The following is a 21,570-nucleotide window of genomic DNA, read 5'->3' as shown; positions in this document are numbered from 1 at the left end:
TGTGTTTTCCCCTTTTCCCCCCATCTCATGTGCCCCACATCCCCCAGACACACACACACACGTACACACACCCTGGGTTTCACAGTTTACTGTGAGTTCCAGCAGTGAGCCGTTGTTTGAACATCTGTGTTGATCTCATCAGTGGTTTGCTGTTGAATTCAGTCAGGCCGTGTAATGTGGGAATGAGGACCCGGGAGAGGGGGGGATCAGGTTACACAGCGTGAGAATCCATTCCCCTCTGCGGGAGGCTGTAGAAACACTACACGTCAGCGATGTTTTAAACAGCCTGTGCTACCTCCCACCCAGTAGCAACGACTTGCATTCATATAGCGCCTTGTATAACAGCCCAGGGAGCTTCACAACAACATTATTGATTAAAAATGTCACCAACCTCTCATGAAAATATCAGATCCGATGACTAAAACTGTGGGAAGAAAAATACAGTTTTAAGGTGCCTTTTTTAGAAGGAGGGCTGGGGGGGGGGGGGGGGGTGGGCGGTGGTAGTGTGTGGGGGTGGGGGGTGCGTTAGAGAGGCTTTAGTGAGGTATCCCAGGGTTTAGAGCCCAGGCAGCTGAAGGCTCGGCCGCCAGCGATGGAGAGATTGACATCAGGGAGGCTCAGGAGGTCAGACTTGGAGGAGTGCAGAGACCTCGGAGGAGCCTCAGGGCTGGAGGAGATTACAGTGATCGGGAGGGGTGAGGTATTGGGGGAGTTTGAAACTCGAGCGTTTGCTCGAAACCAACGTAGGTTAGGGAACAGAGTGGTGATGGGGTGAACTAGACTTGGAGAGCAGAGTTTTGGATTATATAAGTGCAAACTGTTGTGTTTTTTTTTGTTAGCGGCACTGTTCCTCAGGAGATGAAATGGGAGATACAGCCTGGAAGGAAATCGTAGAATCCCAACAGTGCAGGAGAAGGCCATTTGGCCCATCGAGCCTGCATAACAACAATCCCACCCAGGCCCTATCACCGTAACCCCACGTATTTACCCTAGCTAATTTCCCCCGACACTAAGAGTCAATTTGGCATGGCCAATCCACCAAACCTACACATCTTTGGAGTGTAGGAGGAAACCGGAGCACCCGGAGGAAACCCACGCAGACATGGGGAGAATGTGCAGACTCCATCAAACAGTGACCCGAGACCGGAATCGAACCCGGATCCCTGGCGCTGTGGGCCAACAGTGCTAACCGCTGTGCCGCCCATGTCATTTTGGTTCCACTGCCGTTGGATTTCCTGGTCTTGATGGTTCAGGTCCCACTGAGATTTGGGTCTGTTCTCAAATTCACAGGCATTAAAAGAGTGAAGTTCTGACTTTTCTAGACCTGTTCTCCAGCTGTGCCTCGGGGCCTGATGGTGTGCCATGGCTGGTTCGCCTCTCAGTTATCTGTCAGGACTTGCACTCCTGCTCTGTTTCATCATTGACGCAAACCCTTTTCTTTACTCAGGCGCTGCAGAGGTTGGCTGGACAATATTTGAAGAAAGACTGGAGTCGAGGAAAGACGGATACAAATGACAACAGGTAATTCACTCAGGCAGGAGGTGTGAGAAACCTGCTTCTCTCACAGTTCCTTTGTATAGATCCAGACTGCGTGGTGCTGTGAGTCAGGGTGATAGAGTCAACGACACATGTTAATAATCCTGCAACTCACTGCCTCACGGCACAGTGAGAGTATCATCACCACACAGAGACTACAGTGTTTGAAGAATATGGCCCAAAAACACCTTCATTCAGGGATAAACAGGGATAGCCAAAAAGTGCAGCCTCGCTAATAATACAAACGTTCCCAGAATGAATAAAAACACAGATACAACTTTCAAAGAATTTATACAGCACCAAATTTCAGCATGTCACAAAGCACCTGATAGCCAACACACTTCCTCTTTTGAGGTGTGTGAATTTGAGCACAGCAAGTTCCCACAAACAGCAACCATATCATAGCCAAATTATCCGTTTTAACCATTTTGGCTGAGAGCTAAATGTTGGCCCAGGGTAGCAGGGAGTGTGACACATCCAAAAGATGGCCCTTCTAACAGTGCAGCACTCCCTCAGTACTGACCGTCTGATAGTGCAGCACTCCCTCAGTACTGACCCTCTGACAGTGCAGCATTCCCTCAGTACTGACCCTCTGACAGTGCAGCACTCCCTCAGTACTGACCCTCTGACAGTGCAGCACTCCCTCAGTACTGACCCTCTGACAGTGAAGCACTCTCTCAGTACTGACCCTCTGACAGTGCAGCACTCCCTCAATACTGACCCTCTGACAGTGCAGCACTCCTGCAGTACTGACCCTCTGACAGTGCTGCACTCCCTCAGTAATGACCCTCTGACAGTGCAGCACTCCCTCAATACTGGCCCTCTGACAGTGCAGCACTCCCTCAGTACTGACCCTCTGACAGTGCAGCACTCCCTCAGTACTGACCCTCTGACAGTGCAGCACTCCCTCAGTACTGAACCTCTGACAGTGCGGCACTCCCTCAGTACTGACCCTCCGACAGTGCGGCACTCCCTCAGTACTGACCCTCTGACAGTGCAGCACTCCCTCAGTACTGCACTCCGAATGTCAACCCGGATTTTATGCTCAATTCTCTGGAATGTTCTGCAGAGCAGTTTGAGGCAGCAATTGTTTGATGTTAACTAATTTGAGCAGCCTGTTTGCCTGCAGTGGGAAAATGTTGTGTTCAGACCAAAGTCAGTATGAGTGCTTTTGAAAGCTCAGATCTTGTGGCTTTGTGAATAACATCTGTGCCACAAGCCAGAAGTCCTGTGTTCTCAGGAGCAACGAGAGTTGGGCAACAAATGTTGGCGCAGCCAATGATATCCACATCCTGTGAAAGAACAAAGAAAGTCTCAGTGCAGGAGCGTTTGTGACATACTCAATCCGCTAATCCATCCAATACCTCCCCAAAAGCAAGAAGAAACACGTATAGATACAAAACAAACCAACCCTCGTGTGGTGTCCCTCTGATTCTCTCTTCGCTGGCTATGTCTGCAGTTACTGAGGCTGAAGTGGAGATTGTGGGTGCCTGGGCTGGCTCACTCAATGTGGTATTTTTGTGGAAATTCAATATTGAATATCCAACAGGCCAGAAGGCACAAAGTCACAAATGTTTCATGGTCTCAACACTGCTCCGAAATTATCTCAGCACAACACTACCGCTAAAGTGTGTCAGCAACTTCCACTATTAGATAGCTGATATCTATTCTCAGTGTGGTAGAATACTTCCTTCCTGAATGCATATTCGATGTCTGACCAATGCTTGTGCACGTAAATAAATTTCCTTTCCAACCTAATTCCAATTCTGGGCTCAATTCTGTCTTGCTCTGGAGAGCACTCTTCACTCATTCCCGGGGCACCACCAAGGAAAAGGCAAAATTTGACTCACAAATCACTCCCACCTCCTGCCTTACCCCCCCCTATATTCCTCACCCCCATCTCGCCATCTTCTCCCCGCATCTCTCACCTCCACCATCTCCCCATATCCCTCTCCCCCAACTCCCCACCTTCTCCCCATATCCCCATATTCCCCACCCCCATCGTCTCCCCATACCTCTCACCCCCACCCTCCCCCATATCTCTCGCCCCCAGCTCCCCACCATCCCCCCATATCCCCCGCCCCCACCGTCTCCCCATATCCCCCATCCCCCACCGTCTCCCCATAACTCCGACCCCCACCATCTCCCATATCCCTCACCCCCACCGCCTTCCCATATCTCTCACCTCCATTGTCTCCCCATACCCCCCACTGCCACTATCTCCCCATATCCCTCACCCCCACCTTCTCCCCATATCCCACACTCCCATCCTCTGTCCATATCCTTCACCCTCACCTTCCCATATCCTCACCGTCTCCCGATATACCCCACCCCCACTGTTTCCCCAAATTCCCCACCGTCTCCCCACATCCCCCACCCTCCACCATCTCCCCACATCCCCCACCCTCCACCATCTCCCCACATCCCCCACCCTCCACCGTCTCCCCACATCCCCCACCCTCCACCATCTCCCCACATCCCCCACCCTCCACCGTCTCCCCACATCCCCCACCCTCCACCAACTCCCCACATCCCCCACCCTCCACCGTCTCCCCACATCCCCCACCCTCCACCATCTCCCCACATCCCCCACCCTCCACCGTCTCCCCATATCCCCCACCCCCACCATCTGCCCGTATCCCCCACCCCCTCTGTCTCCCCTTATCTCTCACCCCTCCTTTCTCCCCATATCCCACACCCCCACAGTCTCCCCATATCCCCCACCCCCACAGTCTCCCCATATCCCCCACCCTCACCTTCCCACCTTCTTCCGCATCACTCAATGTCACATTCCTGTCTTCATCCATGTATTCAATTTAGAGTAAGTGGGATTGGGGGGTTGGGGGGGGTGGGTTAAGCACAGTGGGATAAGGTTATTGTGCTTATTCCCTTTCCGTGTTAGGTTTATTTAGGAAGTGAATCCACTCCCATGTCAAAGGAAGAATCTCGCGGTTGTTTTTGTGATAGCAGATCCCTGATCACCGAACGCCGTCACGGTAACATTTCCTGTCCTTCAAACACAAGCCATTGGCTGACTCTGACAATCAGACTCATGACCCTCGCTGGTTCACAGACGTATGGCCAGATGTGAGGGCAAACTGCCCTTCCCTGGTACAGTGGAGGCTGCGAGCGAAGGATCCAAGTGGGATCCTTTGTGTGTGTTTCACATTTTGTTTCCTAATCCTGGGCTGTTGGACTAACTGAAGCCAGCTGCTCCAGTCCACCAAATCTCCCCTCAAAGCCCGTGGCTCTGAGTCAGCAGTGAGCAGCCTCTGGCCTGGGGGCCACACACGGCCCATCTGGATTCTGTGCGCGGCCCACGGAACATTTTGTTGACCGTTGCCCATGTGCAGAGTTGCACTGGTTTCCGTCCACGTTGTTCATTTCCTACCAGTATGAGTGAAGTGATTGGCACGAAAGGAAGGACAAGTAAAGTGAGGTGCTTGCTGATTGCCCGCACCATTGACTGTGAGAGCCGTGCGCTCCCTCTGTCCAAAACGTCAATATTTCTTTCAGAGTCTTACAGCACGGAAACGGGCTCTTCATCCCAACTGGTCCATGTGCCCTCCCAGCTCGTCCCAACTGCCCGTGTCTGGCCCACATCCCTCTAATCATTGTACTTATCCAAATGCTTTTTAAATGTTGCCTCTGTACCTGCCTCAACCACTTCCTCTGCAACTCATTCCATACACGTACTACCCTCTGCGTGGAGAAGCTGTCCCTCAGGTGTCTCTTAAATCTCCTCCCCCGCCACACCTTAAATCAAACAGAGTTGGACAGCAGTTCATTTTACCATTTGAAGTTGATAGTTTTACTAATATGTGAACAATTAAACATTTTCTGGAACTCGTTGTGAAATATTCGGCGTGTATTAAATGTATTTAATCTTATTCATGGGGTCACGGTTAGTGATCAAGCCCGATTTCAATCTTGCGACCCACTGAGATGAAGGGGGCCCACTCATGCGGCCCACGCATTAGCCGACGTTGCCCCCAGCAGAGGCTAAACTCTTTCATTGAAGCTTTCTCTCGCTGCCCTCTCCAATCAGCCCCTGGCCCTTTGCTGATGATCTAGCCTAATATTTGTCCTCAGAATCTCAGATTTCTCCCTCTGAGTTAATGTTTGAAATATATTCGCGTTCCTTGTTCAGTTGTTTACTGAACCTGTCGACCTCTCGTGTAGAATAGATCGGACAAGAACAGTGCATTTGGTCAACAAAGAACAAAGAAAGTTCCAGCACAGACGCAGGCCCTTCGGCCCTCCAAGCCTGCGCCGATCAAAGCCAGTGTTTATTCTCCACATGGACCTTCTCTCACCACCTTCATTTCAACCTTTTAGCACATCCTTCTGTCCCTTTTCCCACCATCTCACCTCTCCCCATATGCAAATATACTCTTGGCCTCACTCCCTCCCTGTTCCACATTCTCGCCCACTCTCTGGGTAAAGAAGTATCTCCTGAATCCCCATTTGGAGTTATTATTGACTAGTTTATCTTTATGGGCCACTCTTCTGGTCTTCCTTATGTGTGGAGACAATTGAGGTTTCTACTCCCAAGCTCGAGACCCCAAAGCTTTAGGAAGGTGATGGCCTTGTGATATTATCACTAAACTATTAAGCCAGAAATGCAGCTGCGTTCTGGAGACCTGAGTTCGAATCCCACCACAGCAGATGGTGGAAATTTGAATTCAATAAAAAAAATTTGGAATTAAGAATGTACTGACGACCATGAAACCATTGTCGATTGTCGGAAAAACCCATCTGGTTCACCAATGTCCTTCAGGGAAGGAAATCTGCCGTCCTTACCCGGTCTGGCTTACATGTGACTCTGGAGCCAGAGCAATGGGGTTGACTCTGAACTGTCCTCAGGCAACTAGGGATGGGCAATAAATGCTGGCCAGCCAGCAAAGCCCATGTCCCAGGAATTAATAAAAAAAGGTCCCTACTTGTTGGCAGAGAGGTCGATTTGATGATTTTGCTGGAATATATGGAGGGTGTGTGGATTCCTAATGTTCCTGGCCCGATCAAAAGGCAGGCAGCTCCATCCCTTCATTGGGAGAGGTGGACTCTGCTGAGGCAGGTTAGTAGAAATATAACAGAAATCACCCAAGGCCTTGTTTAATTATAGAACGTGCTTGAGGGGCTGAATGGCCCTTTGATGTGTTTTGTAGAACTACCTCGGCAGTCTGGCGTTCCACCATCGAAGTGACTCTCCAGCTCGGGTTGGCGCGCACGGCGGCTGCGGAGAATTACCGGACGGTCAATGTGGAGGCAGCAAAGACGGTGCGGTCAGCCAAAGACCTGAGGTTGAAGAAGGTGAGATGTTTGCTCCCCGGCTCCCAGAGTTTTCCATCTCATCCTGCTCCAGGCAGCTGGTGGACAGGGTTAAGGCAGGAAGATTTATCTTTCTGCTTGTTGAATGAGACCCAATCGACCCCTGTCTGTAACCAGCAGGGAGAGGTAGAGGAACAGGAGATGTTGGTGTGTTGATAATGTCATTGAACTGATGATCCAGAGCCCCAGGCTAATACTTTGGAAGCATGGGTTCAAATCCCACCATGGCAGCTAGTGGAATTTAAATTCAGCTAGTAAATCTGGAATTGAAAGCTAGTCTCAGTGATGGTGACAATGAATCGATTGTCACAAAAACCCATTCACTAATGTCCTTTAGGCAAGGAAATCAACCGTCCTTACTTGGTCTGGCCTATATGTAACTCCAGACCCACAACAATGTGGTTGACTCTTAATTTCCCCTCTGAATGGCCAGGCAAGCCACTCAGTTCAAGGGAAATTGGGATGAATAACAAATGCTGGCCTTGCCAACCATGTCCACAGCCTATGAAAAGAATATAAAACATGGTGATTGCCATTGAACCATCACCGAATTATACTTGTTAGGAAGCCATTTAGACCATCGTCTAATCCCATTGCCCCAATCTCTCCCCAAAACTCTATCAATCCCAATCTAATCCCACTGCCCCACTCTCTCCCCAAAACTCTATGAATCCCAATCTAATCCCACTGCCCCAGTCTCTCCCCAAAACTCTATCAATCCCAATCTAATCCCACTGCCCCACTCTCTCCCCAAAACTCTATGAATCCCAATCTAATCCCACTGCCCCACTCTCTCCCCAAAACTCTGTATCAATCCCAATCTAATCCCACTGCCCCACTCTCTCCCCAAAACTCTGTATCAATCTCAATCTAATCCCACTGTCCCACTCTCTCCCCAAAACTCTGTATCAATCCCAAACTAATCCCACTGTCCCATTCTCTCCCCACAGCCCTGTATCAATCCCAATCTAATCCCACTTCCCCACTCTCTCCCCAAAACTCTGTATCAATCCCAAAGGAATTCCACTGTCTTGCTTTCTCCGAGCCTTGTATATTTCTCTAGTGTCGAATGATTTTATTTTTTATGTTGATATACACACATCATGTCTGTGATTACCAACAAACAAGGGAATTCACTGACTCTTACACACTAAGAGTAAACATTGCATTAAATCCCCATGGCAACCTCGGTCTAAAATTCTCTCGGTTTTCACTTTGGATTTACGGGGTTATCTCACAAGTGCAGCCTTCATCACAAGAGTTGTTCTAATTCTGTGATCCGTGCTCTCTGTCTGAGAGATGTGTCCCTAAGTTGCTGCTGGCCGCAAGGTGGCCAAGGTAGTGGCCAGGGGAATGTCCATGGATGTTGTTTATATGGACTTCTAGAAGGCCTTTGATAATGTTCCACGTAAGAGACTGTTAACTACGGTAGAAACCCACGGAATTGAGGGCAAATTACTGAGAAATTGGTGGAGTGGCAGGCAACAGGATGTAGGGATAATGGGTTGGAATCAAATTGGCAGGATAGGACTCATGGTGTCCCACAAGTATCTGGGTTGGTGCTTCAGTTGTTCATATGATTTATTAATGTCTTCGATAATGGTATAAAAAGTCATACAATTAAATTTGCCAATAACACAAAGTTAGATGGCATTGTGGGCAGTGTAGATGATAGCGTAAGATTACAACAGGATAGATGAGGTGAATGGACAAAACTGTAGCGGATGGATTTCGATGTAAGCAAGTGTGAAGTTATTTACTTTGGACTGAGAAAGGATAGATCAGTGTACTTTCTAAATGGTATCAAGTTAAATGCAGTCAATGTCTAAAGAGACTTGTGGGGGGATTCAGCTGCATAGATCATTAACATGCCACAAACCAGTACAGGAAATAATTAAGAAGGTTAATGGAATGCTGGTTTTTATGTTTAGGGGGCTGGAGTATAAGGACACAGACATTAAGCTGCAGCTGTACAAAACTCTGGTTAGACTCCATTTGGAGTCACTGTGAACAGGTCTGGACCCCACACCTTAGGAAGGATGTATTGACCTTGGAGGGAGTGCAGCTTAGGTTCACAAGAATGATACCTGGACTTCAGGGGTTTAATAACAAGGAGAGAGCATACAAACCAGAGAATAGAGCCCACATTTCACTCTGACGAAGGGTCATCCAGAGTCTCTTTTCTCTTCCCACATTTGCTGTCAGACATGCTGAGATTTTCCAGCATTTTGTTTCAGATTCCAGTATCCACAGTATTCTGCTTTGATACAAATCAGGCCCGTTTTTTCTAGAATTTAGAGGGTTAAGGAGTGATCTGATTGAAATCTTCAAGATACTAACAGGAAAAACAGGGCAGATTAAGATCGACTATTTTTACTGGTTGGAGATTCTGAACTAAAAGACGTTGTATAAAGATTAGGGGCAGTTCATTCAGGAGTCATAGAATCGCTACTGTACTGAAAGAGGCCATCCAGCCCATTGAGCCTGCACCAATAACAATCCCACCCAGGCCCTATCCCCATGATCCCACATATTTACCCCACTAATCCCTCTAACCTAAGCACCCCAGGACACTAAGGGACTATTTAGCGTGACCAATGCACCTAAATAGCACGTCTTTGTACCCAGACATGGGGAGAATGTGCAATTTCCACACAGAGAGTGACCCAAGCCAGGAATCGAACCCAGGTCCTTGGAGCTGTGAGGCAGCAGTGCTAACCACTGTGCCACCCCGCATTAGGAAACACTTCTACACACAAAGGGTGAGAGAGGTTTGGAACTCTCTTCTACAAATGGCGGTTGATGCTAGATCAGTTGCTATTTTTAAATCCAAGATAGATAAATTTATGTTAAGCAAAGGGATATGGGCCGAAGGCTGGAAACTGGAGATAGGCCACAGACCCGGACATGATCTCATTAAATGGCGGAACAGGCTCGATGGGCCGAATGGCCTAATCCAGTTCCTCAGTGTGTGTGGAGCTGAGCACAAATTCAATCTGCCTGGTCTTAGTTGTTTAAGTACTCCTCATTCCAATGCAGTCTCCTGCCCTCCTCCCCTCCCTCCTCTCCCTGTGCGTGGGACTCTTTCTAACCACAGATCCTGGCTGGATTCCAGCCCACCGGCCCCCACCCCCGTCCCCATCTCTCCCAAACCCAACAAGTCAGGATTGTTGTCTGGGATCGAGTGGGACTGACTGACCCACTGCCCTCTCTGGTTTGTTTGGCAGTGCTCGGAGCAGCTGGTCAGGATTCAGTCTGAGCTGATCGAGGCCGTGAAGGAGGTGAATAAAGCAAAGAAGAAGTATTGGCAGATGCAGCGGATTGCGGAGATCGCCAGGGACAAAGCGGCTGAGGCAGAAGCAAAGTAAGACATACTCTGCGTGAGTCAGACACAGGAACTGCAGGCAGGACGTTGAAGGTCCCCATGGCTGGCTGTGTGTGAACGGGGAGAGGGGGAGGAATTTACATTTAAAGTTTATTTATTATTGTCACAAGTAGTACATTAACACTACAATGAGGTTACTGTGAAAATCCCCTGGTTGCCTCACTCTGGCACCTGTTTGGATACATTGAGGGAAAACTTGGCACAGCCAATTCATCTAACCAGCACGTCTTTCAGAGCATGGGAGGAAACTGGAGCATCCACAGGAAACCCACACAGACATAGCAAGAACGTGCAGACTCCACACAGACAGTGGCCCAAGCCAGGAATCAAACCCAGGTCCCTGGTGCCCCGAGGCAGTAGTGCTAACCACTGTGCCACCCAGACTTTGTCTGAGGAGTGTTTCCAGCTTCATGTCATGTTTAACTTTCTCCATTCATTCCTGGCCCCCCAAATCTTCTGTTTCTCACTGGGGTATGGGTCCCACACACACTGACTCTCACTGGGGTACGGGTCCCACACACACTGACTCTCACTGGGGTACGGGTCCCACACACACTGACTCTCACTGGGGTACGGGTCCCACACACACTGACTCTCACTGGGGTACGGGTCCCACACACACTGACTCTCACTGGGGTACGGGTCCCACACACACTGACTCTCACTGGGGTACGGGTCCCACACACACTGACTCTCACTGGGGTACGGGTCCCACACACACTGACTCTCACTGGGGTACGGGTCCCACACACACTGACTCTCACTGGGGTACGGGTCCCACACACACTGATTCTCACTGGGGTACGGGTCCCACACATACTGACTCTCACTGGGGTACGGGTCCCACACTCACTGATTCTCACTGGGGTACGGGTTCCACACACACTGACTCTCACTGGGGTACGGGTCCCACACACACTGACTCTCACTGGGGTACGGGTCCCACACACACTGACTCTCACTGGGGTACGGGTCCCACACACATTGATTCTCACTGGGGTACGGGTTCCACACATACTGACTCTCACTGGGGTACGGGTCCCACACACACTGACTCACTGGGGTACGGGTCCCACACATACTGACTCTCACTGGGGTACGGGTCCCACACACACTGACTCTCACTGGGGTACGGGTCCCACACACACTGACTCTCACTGGGGTACGGGTCCCACACACACTGACTCACTGGGGTACGGGTCCCACACATACTGACTCTCACTGGGGTACGGGTCCCACACACACTGACTCACTGGGGTACGGGTCCCACACACACTGACTCTCACTGGGGTACGGGTCCCACACACACTGACTCTCACTGGGGTATTGGTCCCACACACACTGACTCTCACTGGGGTACGGGTCCCACACACACTGACTCTCACTGGGGTATTGGTTCCACACACACTGACTCTCACTGGGATATTGGTTCCACACATACTGACTCCCACTGGATTTGTTACAGCACAGGTTTGACACAGAATAATGCTATAATTTTTCTGCCAAGTGTTGCCTCACTTTACATGTTTATTATCCTGTCTAAGATGTCTGTTTAGAGCTGTCTGACATGGTGACTGTGGGTAGGGAGCTGGTGCAATTTCTTCTCATAGCAATTTGAGATCAGTGGTGATTCCAGCGATGGTTTGAGTCTGACTATTAGTGAGGTGCAAAGTTCCTGGTTAATGTTCTGAGCTAAAGCAAGCTGTGACAGTCTGTGTGTGTGTGTGTGTGTGTGTGTGTGTGTGTGTGTGTGTGTGTGTGTGTGTGTGTGTGTGTGTGTGTGTGTGTGTGTTGTCTGCCTGGTGTTTGGCAAGGTGCAGGTTAACAGCTAGAGGAAATCTCCTGAGTTGTGCAACAAACAAAGTGACTCGTGTTTATGCAACAGGATCTCACGTCTATCTGAGCTGACAATAAATTTGACAGTACATTTTCACCTTGTCCTTTTTTTAGATCAAAAAAGAGCGAGTTTGGAATATTCCATTCAAAAACCAGCCTGCAGAAGCTGAGTGCAAAGGTAGGAACAGGAAGCAGCAAATCCCACAGCGTAGGAGGAGACCACTCAGCCCATCAGGCCTGCTAGAAAGAGCAACCCACTTGCTTCTATCCCTTTTGCGCTTTCCCCATTGCCCTGAAGCATTCCTCCCCTTCAACTATCTATCCAATTCCCTTTTGAAATGTATCATTGAACCTACTTGTTTTACAGGTAGAGCATTCCAAACCAGAACAACTCACTGTGTTTTAACACAACGGCCGGAATTCTCCTGCCATTTATGCCAGTGAGATTCCCCAGTCCTGCCGGCAGCGCACCCCCTCCCACGGATCAGAGAATCCCACCGCTGGCAAACAACACGCCACCTCCCACTGGCGGGAAACACAGACTGGGAGAATCTCGCCCCACACGTTTCCCTGTGTTATCGTTGGTTTCTTTGCAAATCACTTTAACCTGTATCCCGAGTCACCAACCCTCCTGCTCCGAGCTGCAGTTTCTCCTCATTCACCCCATCAAAACCCTTCCTGATTTTCAACACTCCAAATCAATTTTTCTATCTTAACCCTTCTCTGCTCCAAAGAGAACAATCCCAGCTTCCCTACTCTATCCATACAACCGAAGTTACCTTATCATAGAATTGTTACAATACAGAAGGAGGCTATTCAACCCCTTGAGTTTGTACCGACCACAATCCCACCCAGACCCTATTCCAGTAACCCCATACATTTACGCTGCTAATCTCCCTGGCGCACCCCCTAGGGGTTATGGGGAAAAGGCAGGGAAATGGGGATGAGAAAAATATCAGCCATGATTGATTGGCAGAGCAGACTCGATGGGCTGAGTGGTCTAATTCTGCTCCTATGTCTTATGGACAATAGGGGCAATTTAACATGGCCAATCCACCTGACCCACACATCTTTGGAATGGTGGGAGGGGACCAGAGGAAATTCACATAGACAAAGGGAGCACATGCAAACTCCACACAGACAGCGACCTGAGGAATTGAACCCGAGTCCCTAGCACTGTGAGACAGCAGCGCTAACCACTGTGCCATTATCCTTGGAATCTTCCCAGTACCCTCTCCAAAACCTTGGCCTCCTTCATAGAATCCTACAGTGCGGAAAGAGGCCCTTCGGCCCATCGAGTCTGCAGCGAACACAATCCCACCCAGGCCCTACCCCCATATCCCTACATATTATACCCACTAATCCCTCTAACCTACACAGCCCTGGACATTAAGGGGCAATTTCTTAGCACGGCCAATCAACCTAACCCGCACATCTTTGGAACGTGGGAGGAAATCAGAGGAAACCCACGCAGACATGAGGAGAATGTGCAAACTCCACACAGACAGTGACCCAAGCCGGGAATCGAACCCAGGACCCTAGAGCTGTGAAGCAGCAGTGCTAACCCACTGTGCTACCATGCCGCCCTTCCTACATACTGTTGAAAGTCACACATTACTCCAGTTGGTGCCTGACCATGTCTGTTTTTGTTTGAAAGCTCTCCGCCAGGCTGTCTGAGTGTAATCTACGGCTCTCAGAAGCTCGGAACGAGTACCTCCTCTCGCTCGCTGCAGTTACGGCCCATCAGGACCACTACCTCCAGACTGATCTGCCAATCGTCATGAAGGTACGGGCTTGACCGTCCGGTCAAATCAAACACGTTTTGCGTTCATCTGTCGAATGATGCAGAATTTGCAGCGCGGAAAGCGGCCACTTGGCCCAGCTGGTGCTCACTCTCCACGTAGCCATAGGATAAAGGGGTAGCAAATTTAAAACAGAGTTGAGGAGAAACTACTCCTCCCAAAGCGTTGTGAATCTGTGGAATTCGCTCCCCCAAAGTGCGGTGGATGGTGGAACAGTGAGTAACTTCAAGGAGAATTAGATAGATTTTTAATTGGTAATGGACTGAAGGGTTATGGGGAGAAGGCAGGAAAATGGGAATGAGGAGCCTATCAGCCATGATCGAATGGCGGAGTGGACATGATGGGCCAAATGGCCTAATAATGTTCCTATATCTTATGAACTATATCTCATCCTATATGCCTCCTTTCACCCTAAAACATCAACTTGCATTTATTTATCAGCTTTAACACATCCTGGGCCAGCATAGTGGCACAGTGGTTAGCACTGCTGCCTCACAGCACCAAGGACCTGTGTTCGATTCCCAGCTCGGGTCACTATCTGTGCAGGGTTTGCATGTTCTCCCCATGTCTGCGTGGGTTTCCTCCCACGGTCCAAAGATGTGTAGGTTGGGTGGATGGGCCATGCTAAATTGCCCCTTAGTGTCCCAGAGATGTACAGGTTAGGGTGATTAGCTGAGTAGATATGTGGAGTTACGGGGATAGGGCCTGCTCTGTTGGAGAGTCAGGACAGACTGGATGGGCCAAATGGCCTCTTTCTGCACTGATTCTCTGATATGATTGTAGCCTCATTCTGACGGAGCTCTCCTCTCAGTCCTATTGGAATTATGGAATAGTACGGCACAGAAAAAGGCCATTCAGTCTATCGCATGTATGCCTGCTCCTACACAAAGCAATCCAGTTACTTCTCCCTCATTTCCCCACTATATACCTACAGTTTCTTTTCTAGAACACATATTAATCCAGTTCCAATCTGTGTCCACCATTTTATTAGGGTTTAGATTGAAAACCCGAATTGCTTGCTGTGTTTTTTTAAAAAAAACGCTTCCTCATTTTGAGCTCTGGTCATTTTGCCAATCACCTGTAGATCCGTGCCCTTTGGCTATCAACACTTCAGTCATGGGAAACATAGGGGCGGAACGGTGGCACAGTGGTTAGCACTGCTGCCTCACAGCGCCAGGGACACGGGTTCAATTCCCGGCTTTGGTTCACTCTCTGTTTGCCCAGTCTCCCCGTGTCTGCATGGGTTTCCTCTGCATGCTCTAGTTTCCTCCCACAGTCCGAAAGACGTGGCGGTTAGATGCATTCGCCATGCTAAATTCTCCCTTGGTGTACCCAAACAGGTGCCTGAGTGTGGCGACTCAAGGATTTTCACAATAACTTCATTGCACTGTTAATGTAAGCCTACTTGTGACACTAATAAATAAACATTAAACAGCTTCTCTTATTTAAATCCGTCATGATGATCCACATTTTGCAGGCTGTCTTATAGTCTCAGTGTAGAAGGAGGGACAGAGTCGTTGGGTTTTATGCTTGGCTGGATCTGTAATGGTGATATCGGTCACTGTGAGTTCTTGTAGACTGTGTTCCTGGTGATTGCTGTGTTGCTGTGACCTGTTTGTGGTTACTGGGAGTTGGTGGAACAGGATTTGTGCTGATGTGGTGTCTGAGATCACAGGACTGCCACCTGAGATGCCCTCTGAAACCTTTGGCCAATTGGATTAAGTTGCCTCGATTTGTTAATGAGCTTTTCCCAGGGGTCTGGCTCACATTTCTGCGTTACTTTGTCCTTGCCCACCTGAATCCGCCAAGAAAGGTCGTGTGACGAACTTGCTGGAGGATTAAATATTCACCACCTCAGAAAATCTCATTGATTCTGCAATCGGAATGTTCCAGACATTACCCATTCAGTCCAAGGGGCTTAGCCGAGTGTTTATGCTTCATGTAGACTTTCTCCCCATCGGAATGATTCCTTCCCACCGCCCCAGTATCCCACTGCCCCCTCCCCCCTCATGTCCGCATTGAAGTGATTATCTTACCCCTCCCACCAACCCCCCAACCCCCCAACCTCTGAGTCCCAAAACTGCATTGCTTTACTCCCCAAAAACAGGGGCACATTCCAGAACCCCGCCCCCCCCCCCCCCCCCCACTCCCCCCTCAACAGACTGTGAACATTAGGGAGAAAAGGCAAACTAATTTTGATAGAGAATTCTCCCTCTCACAAGGAACATCACCTATAAATTCAACCCTCCATAATTTCCCCTCTAATTCCCTTCCCCTCTCCTCTGTAATTCCATCCCCTTTCTTTAACTCATCCCCTCTCTCTAACTCCTCCCCTCTCCTCTGTAACTCCTCCCCTCTCTCTAACTCCTCCCCTCTCCTCTGTAACTCCTCCTCTGCTCTGTTGCTCCTTCCCTGCCCTGGAACGCCTCTCCTCTATAACTCCTCCCCTTTTCTCTGTAGCCTCTCCCCTATCCTGTGCAACTCCACCCCTTTTCTCTCTAGCCCCTCCCCCCTCCTCTGTAACTCCTCCTCTCCTCTGCAGCTCCTCTGATCTCCCATGTAGCTCCCCGCTTTTCCCTGTAGCCCTGCCCCTCTCTGTAGCTCCTCCCCTCTCCCTGTAGCTCCTCCCATCCCTCGCTTTTCCCCTCCCGACTCCCTACCCTCTTCTCCAAAACTCTGAATTGCTTTCTCTCCTTCGCCTCTGTAACTCCCTTACTCTGTCCTACTGTTGTGCATCGCACTGAGGAAGAATAACATACCACCGACAAGGACAAGGGCATCAGATGCATGGGAACAGCACTACCTAGAAGTTCTCTCCAGACGAGATGGTATGGTGGCACAGTGGTTAGCATTGCTGCCTCAGCACCAAGGACCCGGGCTAAATTCCAGCCTCGGGTCACTGTCAGTGTGGCGTTTTGACATTCTCCCCGTGTTTGCGTGGGTTTCACGCTACGTGGGTACTCCAGCTTCCTCCCACAGTCCAAAGATGTGCAGGTTAGGTTGATTGGCTGTGCTAAATTGACACTTAGTGTCCAAAGATGTATGAGTTAGGTGGATTAGCCATGTGTGAGTTAGGTAGATTGACCATGCGCAGGGTTGTGTGGATGGGGTAGGGGTGTGTGGACCTGGGTGGGACGTTGCTTTGAAGAATCGTGCAGACCCAAATGGGCTGAATGGCCTCCTTCTGCACTGGAGAGCTATGGAAAAAAAGGCCACTCACCAACCTGACTTGAAAATGTATGGTTGTTCCTTCACTGTCGGTGGATGAAAATGCCTCCCTGACAGCACTGGGAGTGTACCCACACCATGTGGACTGCAGCGGTTCAAGAAGGCAGCTCACCACCACCACCAACTCAAGGAATAAGCAGTGAATACCAGCTTAGCCAGTGAGTCTCATGAATGAATGGAATAAAAAAAATGCTCAGATGCAGGCAGACAATATTGAAATAATTTTATTTTCACCTCCCCAGCAGAGAGGGCAGCAGAGAGCAGCCGGAACAACTCCCTCCCCACTTCAAACACCAATTTACACAATGAAATGTACAATGGTACATGAGCATAATTTCATAGAATATATGAATAAACCAAATATCAACAGTTCCTGCAATTTAACCGGTTGGCTTGCTTGCCTATTTTTAATGTAACCGCAACCATAATATATAGAAACAAAATAACTAGAGTACAGAAGTGTTTTTCCTTAGCCCCAGTATGTATTTAAGGAAAATATTATCACTTGACAAGAAATAATGAAAAGAATAATCTTTACCTTCTTCCATTCCATATACTTCCAATGAATCTATCTGGCTTTGTGCTCTTTCTGTCTGTGTATCTCCTTCCATTTGCAATAGTTTGCCTCTGATCTCATCACATCTCCGTCAGCGTCAAACTTTGAATTTTACGACCAACTCAATGGTTAGCACCATGACATCATTGTCTCAATCAAAGACCCCCCTGACTGTCTTTAGTCGATGGAGATAACAGGGGCATGGATGAGAACATACATTTTGACAGGGATTTCTGTACCATGACCACCCTGATGCTATAGTTAAAGAAGTTCACCAATGCCTCTACTTCTCAGGAGGCTAAGGAAATTTGGCATGTCCGCCATGACTCTCACCAATTTTTACAGATGCACCATAGAAAGCATTCTTGCTGGATGTATCACAGTTTGGAAAGACCCCAGACTCCTGCTCTGACCAAGACCACAAGAAACTACAAAATGTAGTGAAGGTAGCCCAATCCATCATGCAAAGCAGCCCCCCATTCATTGACACTGTCTATACTTCTCACTGCCTCGAAAAAGCAGCCAGCATGATCAAGGACCCCCACACAGACCAGACATGCTCTCTTCCACTTTCTTCTGTCGGGAAAAAGATACAAAAGTCTCAAAACACGTACCAACCGACTCAAGAACAACTTCTTCTCTGCTGCCACCAGACTTTTGAATGGTCCTATCACATATTAAGTTGATCTTTCTCTACACCCTAGCTATGACTGTAACCATATATTCTGCACCCTCTCCTTTCCTTCTCCCCTATGTGCCCTATGAACAGTACGCTTTGTCTGTATAGCATGCAAGAAACAATACTTTTCCCTGTATACTAATGCACGTGACAATAATGAATGAATGAATCCATCGGAAGCGGGAACCCTGGCTAATTTTTAGAATCCCTGATGCCTTTGTCCATGTTGAGGCTGATTGCAGTAACAACAGCTGTTATTGGTCCAGCTTAGACCGATGGCGAATGAGGTTCAAACAAGAGGCTCTCAATTTTATGAAGCCTTATCTTTTCTGTGCTCTCTCTTTTCTCATGGCACTGGTTCTCTGAGGGGTATCAGTGCAGGGCACTGGGAGAACATCAAGCATTTCTGTCGCTTATTCTTGAGTTTAGAATTGAACTCTGGGGTCTTTCCGTGGAGAGAATCCCAGCACCACCCGTTTGTGTGAGGAGGCGCTTCCTATCATCACAAATTCTAAAGTTATGTCACCTTGTTCTCTGGTTGTTTTCAGAATCTGGACGGTGATGTGTACGAGAAGCTGCAGGAATACTTCATCCTGGTCAGCAAGACCGAGATTGATGCTTGTCAGTCGGGACAGGATTGTTTCCGGAGTGTTCTAGAATCTTCCAGTAAGGTAGTGAGCTTTTGGTTTTTCCAGCTATATTTGAGATTGTGGAACTTTTCTGATGTAAATCTCTTGTCTTACTTGTTGTTTTCTGCTTATTTATAGAACTGAGCAACACAGAAGGAGGCCATTTGGCTCATTGCCTCTGTGCTAGCTCTCTGAAAGAACAATTTTTTCACACATTCTCCCCATAGCCCCATAAATGGGTCCTGAACAAGTAAATGTCTGATTGCCAACCCACTTCCTGGTGTTACAAAACAGTCAAGTTTCTGTTACTAAATCAATTATCCAGAGAACGCAAGTTCAAATCCCATCATGCAAAAGTTCAACGCCATCCAGGGCACAGCCGCCCACTTGATTGGCACCCCATCGACCAACATTCACTTCCTCAACCACTCATGCACAGTGGCCACAGTGTGTCCCAAGTGCAAGGTGCACTGCAGGAACTCATCAAGGTTCCTTAAACAGTACCTTCCAAACTCACGACCACTACCAGCTAGAAGGACAAGAGCAGCAGATATCTGGGAACAACATCACCTGGAGGTTCTCCTCCAAGCCACTCACCATCCTGACTTGGAGATATATTGCCGTGCCTTCAACGTCGCTGGGTCAAAATCCTGGAACTCCCTCCCTAACAGCACTGTGAGTGTACCTACACCACATGGACTGCTGTTATTGAAGCCTGCAGCTCATCTTCTCGAGGGCAATTAGGGATGGCCAATAAATGGTGCCTAGCCAGCAATGCCCATATCCGAAAAATGACTTATAATGAAAAACTCCCTCAGTGCTGCCCCCCCCGAAGAGTGCAGCATTCTCTCAGTATCTCACTAGATTTTGTGCTGAAGTCTTAACCCATCGTTTGTGGGATTTCACTATGTACAAAATGGCTGCTTTGTTCACGCAGCAATGATTGCTATAACGTACTTTGGTCAAGAACATCTTATATAACTTCTTAAATTAGCAAAATATCCCAAGGGATGTTATGGGGTAAAATTGGACACCAAACCAGAGATATTATCAGAGTCCGCTGGCTGAAATGGCGGAGGAGGATCCTTGGAATGTGGAGGCTGCTGGGATGGAAAGTGAGGACAAGAGGCATCCTGGTTCTGGGAGGGAGGGGAAGGGGTGAGGGCAGAGGTGCAGGAGATGGATGGGACAGTTGAGGGCCCTGAAGTGTAGAGATGATCATGTTTGCCTCACACGGGAGAGGTTCGAAACCGGGCAGAAACAATATCAAGACTTGTCTGTTTAATTGTGAAACAAAGTCCAATAATTCATTGTGTTGTTAAATATTAAAGACTGTAGCTTACAACCATGGCATCTTGGCGCAGTGATCCTCTTGCCTCACGGTGCCAGGGACCCAGGTTTGATTCCCAGCTTGGGTCACTGTCTGTGCAGAGTCTGCACATTCTCCCCGTGTCTGCGTGGGTTTCCTTCGGGTCCTCCGGTTTCCTCCCACAGTCCAAAAGACATGCTGGTTAGGTGCATTGGTCATGCTAAATTCTCCCTCAATGTACCCTAATAGGCACTGGAGTGTGGCGACTAGGGGATTTTCACAATGACTTCATGACAGTGTTAATATAAGGCTACTTGTGACAATAATGAATAAACTTTAAAACTTCAATTGATGTTCTCCAGACACTGAATAATGGTCCATAAAAGGACTTTTGCCAAACTCCATGGGAATCGAAGCAGGCAAGGGTCAGGCCATAGAAAAATCTGTTGACCTCAGGTGGGATTTTACGGTTTCAGGGCAAGTGAGGCCATAAAACCCCGCGTATGATGTTTCATCACAGACACAACAGCAACAGACTGGTCCGGCGATGAAAAATGTGGCCAGAAGTGGACTTTTGAGGAATGTCTTAATGAGTTACTGTGAAAATCCTCTGTGGCCACACTCCGGCACTCTGGGTACACTGAAGGAGAATTTAGCGTAGCTAATGCACCTAACCAACATGTCTTTCGGACTGTGGGAGGAAATAAGAGCAGCTGGAGGAAACCCATGCAGACATGGGGAGAATGTGCAGACTCCACCTAGACAGTGACTCAAGCCGGGTATCGAACCTGGGTCCCTGGCGCTGTGAGGCAGCAGTGCTAACCACTGTGCCACCGTGTTGTGGGATGTACGTAAGTGGCCAAAAGCGCAGATCACTGAGGATAGGGGCGATGAGTGAATGATGCGAGTTGGGATAAAGCAGCAGAGTTAGAGATAAGCACAAGTTCCTGAATGATAGAAGATGGGAGACAGGCAGATGAGACATTCTGGGGTGTCAGCGAGATGTTTGAAGCATAATTTGAATACTGGCCCCGTCTGAATTCTCCCGATCCCTTCAGTTCAGAGTGTTAACGCCCAAAATGAACATCCTCTTGTGTTTCCACTGCAGATTTCCCGTGACTACGACCTTCAGCTATTCCTGCAGGAGAACCCAGTGTTCACCGAGCCCTCAGCTTTCCCCTTCCAGGCAGCTGGTTCGGACAAGGTGAGTTAGACAGGAGGGATTGTTTACACTGCTCAGACACCCCCACAACATTTAAAGCCCAGATTGTAGACGTTG

At 48.8% G+C, this 21,570-nt stretch overlaps 1 protein-coding gene across 2 annotated transcripts in view; it reads left to right on the top strand.

Moving 5' to 3' along the window:
• LOC145351713 (F-BAR and double SH3 domains protein 2-like) overlaps positions 1-21,570 on the top strand; it is a 62,783-nt gene that overhangs the window by 21,736 nt on the left and 19,477 nt on the right. For both annotated transcript variants that reach the window (XR_013888442.1, XM_080201289.1), the window contains exons 4-10: positions 1,448-1,521; positions 6,705-6,849; positions 10,095-10,231; positions 12,203-12,266; positions 13,746-13,874; positions 18,902-19,024; positions 21,400-21,495. Coding sequence is in view for 1 of the 2 variants with exons in the window: in XM_080201289.1 (XP_080057415.1) it covers positions 1,448-1,521; positions 6,705-6,849; positions 10,095-10,231; positions 12,203-12,266; positions 13,746-13,874; positions 18,902-19,024; positions 21,400-21,495 (768 nt within the window). In the remaining variant the exon portion in view is untranslated. The remainder of the gene's footprint in view (positions 1-1,447; positions 1,522-6,704; positions 6,850-10,094; positions 10,232-12,202; positions 12,267-13,745; positions 13,875-18,901; positions 19,025-21,399; positions 21,496-21,570) is intronic.

The sequence above is a fragment of the Carcharhinus amblyrhynchos genome, chromosome 13, assembly GCF_965287045.1.
Source record: "Carcharhinus amblyrhynchos chromosome 13, sCarAmb.v2.hapA, whole genome shotgun sequence".
NCBI classification, from domain to species: Eukaryota; Metazoa; Chordata; class Chondrichthyes; order Carcharhiniformes; family Carcharhinidae; genus Carcharhinus; species Carcharhinus amblyrhynchos.
This window is presented reverse-complemented; position numbering and strand designations above follow the sequence as displayed.